The sequence below is a fragment of the Octopus bimaculoides genome, chromosome 3, assembly GCF_001194135.2.
Source record: "Octopus bimaculoides isolate UCB-OBI-ISO-001 chromosome 3, ASM119413v2, whole genome shotgun sequence".
Taxonomy (NCBI): Eukaryota; Metazoa; Mollusca; class Cephalopoda; order Octopoda; family Octopodidae; genus Octopus; species Octopus bimaculoides.
In genome coordinates this window covers 81455693-81461913 of record NC_068983.1, presented here as the reverse complement: position 1 = coordinate 81461913, position 6221 = coordinate 81455693, and the positions used below count along the sequence as shown (strand labels likewise).

The 6221-nt window shown below is 37.3% G+C and overlaps 1 protein-coding gene across 1 annotated transcript in view; it reads left to right on the top strand.

Moving 5' to 3' along the window:
* Positions 1–360: 360 nt before the first annotated feature.
* Positions 361–6221, top strand: part of LOC106881143 (zinc finger protein rotund) — a 431625-nt gene continuing 425764 nt past the window's right edge. The window contains exons 1-2 of the mRNA XM_052966235.1: positions 361–377; positions 3624–3864. Coding sequence (XP_052822195.1) covers positions 3845–3864 — 20 coding nt within the window. The 5' untranslated portion in view covers positions 361–377; positions 3624–3844. The remainder of the gene's footprint in view (positions 378–3623; positions 3865–6221) is intronic.

Sequence of the window (6221 nt, the reverse complement as noted above, 5' to 3'; positions counted from 1 at the left end):
GTGTGTGAGAGAGAGAGAGAGAGAGAGAGAGAGAGAGAGAGAGAGAAAGTGTAACAAGATGAATGATATGACATTCGGGCAAAAAGAGTGATAACGTGTGTCTGTGAGTGTTTGTGTGCGAGTGTGTGCGCACGTGTTTGTGTGTGTGTGTGTTTCTCCGTGTATGTTTGTCGGTTTGCGTATGTCTGTCACTGTGTGTATGAGTGTGTGTAAATGTTGGTGAGAGAGAGGGGAAAGAGAGAGATTATGCTGAGGTAAATTAAAAGAGCAGAGCGAGACGGGAAGATAGGGTTGGCGTTGAGTTTTGGAGTGAGAGGGGATGATCGGGGTGAACCAGACCTGGTTTGACGAGCAGAGTGCGGAAAGCCATCCGAAAGGTGTGTATGTGTAAATATAGAAATATCAAAATAAATTAGTATTTATCGCTGTAAACAACCTTCATCGTCTGAGTTAAGTAACAGCTACGCAGCCTCTCGTTCTGCTTGATGTAATAGCCAAATCTACCTTGCATCACTACTTATTACCATAGACGGGATGGCCATGGCTTAAAGTGCCTTTGATTAGGGTTGACATAAACCTTCGTTAATTATTTCCTAATATTTCATCATTACCACTACCATTTCCAACATCATCGTTGTGGTTGTTGTCGTCATTATCTATTATTTAACAGTTTTAACACTTGGCAGCGATATTTGGAATAAAGGTTGGCCTTCTTGTGGGCTGTTTCTTCAGCTCGGTTTCAATTTTCGGCTGAATTTATTTCACTTACTAAGCCTATTTCTTCAAGAAAGTTTAGCTATATTTTCGATTTTCACCCTTCATAAATTTGTGACTTATGATCTATATCAGAATTCAATGACGTTTATGTAAAAATTACATCCATACGACTTCAGACACACGTACACACTCATCCACGCGCGCGCGCGCGCGCACACACACACACACAGCCTCTCTCTCACACACACCCACATACATACATACACACACACACACATACACACATGCACGCATACACGCCCATGCACATGCCCTTACATACATATTCAGATTTTCAATTTGGGCCCTCGCAAAGTTCATTTTCTAACGTAACCGAACGAGTTCAAAATTTCAAAACCTGTTCGCGACTTTCAGCATAATACGCATATGCATGTATATTTGTGGGCGAGGGGAAGTGTAAAAAAGTTTTTGCTAATGTCATAACTAGATTTTCGTGACAAATTCCGGCGATTACGGGTTGGTAAGATTTTGTTAGAAAGAACAATTGCTTCTCTCTTTCATTCGTTCTCTATTTCTTTCCGATACTTATTTTTTCCTTTTCTTTCTCAGTTTTTCTCTCATTCAACATATGATATAAATTTAATTCTCTCCTTAGAGCTTTTAACCTTCTCTGTTAAGAACTCTCTATCCTATTTCACCACATGTTTTCTCATTTTCCTTTCTCTCCACTTATCGTAATTATCTATCTTTTTATTTTCCACGTCTTTCTGCCACCACCTCTGTCCCTGGTGTTATTTACATCACCACTCGCTCGGCTTCTCTTTCTCTCTCTTTCTCCTATTGCTATTCTCTACTTCTATTTACAAACCTTTTCTCACTCTCTTTCTCTCGCTCCTTCTATTCTCTCAACCGTCTCTCCTTTTTAATTTTTCTTATCTTCTCTACCACTCGTCGTTGTTTCACTTATCACAAAATAACTAACGCAATCGTAAACAGGAATAGTGATACATACATGCATATTCAAATATTTATACATACACACTTTCATGCATACATATGTATATAATCCATTCAGTATATCCATATCACTCGGGCATATATATATATATATATATATATATATATATACATGTAAGTATAATAATGTATATGAGTTTATAGAAATAATGTTATAGGTAGTTAGAAATAGTGACGCTTGCAAATCCGTACATATGTTGTACAGAAACACAGATGTGTTTGTGGATAAAAAGTAAAAGTGGAAGAACTGCATTCAAAACAATAAGATTCTACCCGACCACTGACGATTGATTCTACCCACTTCTTAAGCCTATGTGCTGTGTACGTATAAACGTGTGCGTAGAAGCGGCACGTATGTAAAACTATAAATACAAAAAGTCCAAGAAGCTATATAGTTGGATCATATATTTGTCTTCTAACTATATTTCCCCCCTCTCTCTCTTCCCCCTCTTTCTGTCGTCTGTATATCCATCAATCTATCTAATTGCTCCATCCGTGTATTTATCTATCTTTACTGCTACCGTCACCATCAGAACTATTGCAACCTCTGCTACTATGCATGTATATGTGCATGTATGACAAGCGGTCGGTTGTTGTCACAGTCTTTGACTTTCCTAGTCAGTCTAGTTATGGTGAACTCTTGCCTCTGTCCATGCACACAGTCTCTTCTCTTTACTTCGAAAGCTAACAAGACACACACATACATATACACACAAACACGCATACACACACACACACACACATACACACACACGCACGCAGAGAAAGAGAGAGAGGGAGAATATGAACTGTGAGTGATTGCGCACTGACAGTCATAGGTATATATACATACATGTGTGTGAATATGTGAGAAAGAGAGATCACGAGAAGAGGAAAGACAGTCATATATATTCAGAAAGAGTGGGAGGGAGCTCTCCCTCTCCCCCTCTCTCTCTCTTTCTCTTTCTCTTCAGCAAAACAGAAAAAGAGTGTGCAGTCAAATAGAAAGCGAGAGGAGTTTCGAGATAGTTAGTGAGAAAAAGACAAGCACAACAGCCAGATAAACAGCGAGAAAAACAGTGACAAAGTGAAGGAAGCAAAGAGAGTAATAGACAAAGGTGGGGAGAGAGAGAGAAAGAAAGAAAGAAAGAAAGGGAGAGAGAGGGATACCTGATTCTTCCGACACCGTACCTCTTGGACAAGCCTGCTGCTACTACTGACTGTCCTAAAGGTCGACGAGGCCTCTTTGGTCTTGCATTCACGGACTGAACCTTGTTTTTCAGATTCTTCCTTTGTCTTTCCAAACCTCAGATAAGACCCGCCAGCCCACAGATTTAACCCTTTTCCGATGTTTGCCTGAGGATAATACCATTTACATTTTTTTATTATTATTATTATTATTTATTTATTTATTTATTTATTGTTGTTGTCCACCACAAACGGAGTCATCATTATTTTTTTTTCATCTACGTTTATAGCTTAGGGAGGGAGAGAGAGAGAGAGACAAAAAAAAAAACTAAAAGAGAGAGAAAAAATGCAGTTTGGATTTCGGAAGAGTGCATAGTTAGAGAGGAGGGGTGTCGGCAGGTACTGGTGACGGCAGCGGCGGTGAGTCGGTGGGTGGTGGTGACGGGCAGAGCGTAGCGGTGGCAGCAAGTTGGCCCGAGGGAATGCTAAAGAGAGGATGCCATACGTGCAGCGAGGTAGTAATCAGACAAGCAAAGAAGATAGTCAAAATGGACTGGCACAAGTCGGCCCTCTTCTAATTTCTGCCATAACCGCCGACTCTCTGCTCTCTCTATGGATATACATATATATTCATTTATGTATATATGCATTTGTAGATATTTAACGTATTTCTCCCATGTATACGCGCATGTGTATAGATTTCTTTCTTTCTTTTTCAATAGATGTATATACATATATGTATATATGAACATGTGTGCGTGTATGTCACCAGCAATGCAAAGATAAGAAACTACTAAGTTTTTATGACACACACATCAACATACATATACATACAGACACACACACACCGGACATTTTCTCGTTGATTTCTGCTGACACTCCGACGTCGTTTACTACTACTACTACTACTACTACTACTACTACTACTACCATCACCACCACGATGAATGGATTATACATGGGGTAAGTTACAACGATTTCTTTCTTTTCCACGGCATGCTTTATTGTTATTGTTTATTATTATTAACATCAAGACCGGCTCTTTCTATATTACTATCATTATCATCATCGTTATTATTATTATTATTGTAACACGATCATTGTTCGTTCTGTTATTATTTCATTCAATATCAATTTCATCCGCCTTCTTCGTCATCACCTTGAAAATTTATAGTACAGTCCGAGAGCAAGCAAGGTGGTGATGTTGATCGAGGGAGATGTGATTGACCAGATCCGAAACAATCATTCGTTACATGTCTGGCACCGAAGCTTTGGTGCCAGAGGTAGTGTTTTTTCTTCTACCACAGCAGTTGCTGGTGTTGGTGGTAGTGGTGGTGTAGGTGATGATGTTGATGGTCAGATGTGTAAGACAAGTTCCAGCATACAGGTTGCAGCATGGAAGCACCATTTTCCTTTAATCTATATATTGCTTTACAGACTAAAGAAATCACATTTCGCCCTCGTTTTTTTTATTATTATTATTATCATTCTATCTCTCCATCTCCTTTAATTTTCCAAATCCTTTCGCCAAGAAGGAATTGTAGCTTAAGTTCAGTTTCTATAGTATTTTATTCGTTCATTGATCTTATCTTTCTACCTGTCAAATTATCTTCCTATATATATCTCCGTCTATTTTCCCTGTTTTTCTCTGTTTATTTGTTTTTCTATCTAATGTCAAATTGTCTGTTTAATATTTATGTCTATCGGTCAAAATACTGTGTATTTATCTATTGATCTAATGTCTTTAATACGTGAATCCGTATAGCTGTCTCGTAAATTTTGTTATTCTATACGACCGTTTATTTATCTGTAATCCCCCGTATTAATCAATCAACTGAATAATCTACCTACATACATAATATATAATATCAAACATAATGCAGTATTTATCTGTGTCTACCTTTTTTTTTTATCGTAATACAGTGATTATCTGAATCTAACCGACTATCGATTGATTGAACGATCGACCGATCGATCGATAGATAGATGTATATGCATGTGTATAGCTGTATTTGGTACGTGAGACATCTTCCCTCTTAGGAACCTAATACACTGACTAAAAGGTGTCCATACAATGGTAGTGCTGTTAATACGACTGCCTGCATTGGCATCCTTGTCGTTTTGCCAATGCACACATGCATGGTTTACATAACTGGAAGCAGCAGCCATCGTCCATCTGTCTTTACACGACTTACTTGCATGCTGAGCGCCTTAAATAACACCGTTCCGTTCTAATGGTGTTGTTATTTACTCACTGCCGCCGACTCTTCTGTTATATTGTCCAGTGTCGACACAAGCACTTGCATCATTCATACTAATTGTCCAGCTGCTTGTCTTCGGCCATTCTACCTCTGTCCGTCTGTCTGCGTGTCCATACATATGCAGATACGGACGAAATAAAAAAGAATAATAAAAAACACATCTCCGGAAACTAGAACTTTTAGCGCGCACTTCCACTTCTAAATTTACAGATCGTTTAACTGAATTTTTTTGTTTCTTTCGTAGTTTTTCTTAAAACAAAACTTTAGAACTCTGGTCTACCTTATGTTTAATATTTATGTGTTTTTCTTAAATTTCAAACATTGTTCCTATCAGTAATAGACAGAAATTTGATAAATTATATACACGTACTGTTATTTTAGTTTAGACATGTTAATATATCTATATGTATGTATGTATGTATGTATGTGGATATATATATATATATATATATATATATATATTGTGTGTGTGTGTATAGCAGAGATTTAAAAAAAACAACACATTTTCATTGATAAATTTATATTCATGACTATGAATATAATGAAACTACATGTAAATACAGATGTTCACGGGTTTATATATGCATTATACATTCACACACACATACACACACAAATACCGACGTAATTTAATAGTGAAAGTACGTGCATATAGATATATTAAGACATGTGAACATGCATTTCAATACTGAGTATATTTGAAAAATACCACTTAAAAATACCTTAACGTTGATGCATAATAATTTGGTTATATATAATACATTTCGCTTCATTCATGATAGAATCTCTTTCGCTCTCTCTCTCTCTCACACACACACGCACACGTTATATTGCGAAACAGAAGTCGGTGTCCGATCGTTTGTTTGTTTGTTTGTTGGCCGATGCTTTTTTTGCTTGTTTCAGAAGATAATCTCGTCCTGCTAAGAATGTTATGTGGATGGACATAACAAATGCAAGATACTTTGACAGTAGAGGCAAGAAATAAACATAGAGAGGTAAATGAAATAAATAGAAGAAAATAAACAACAAAACAAAAAACAAAGAGAATTAATGCGAGAG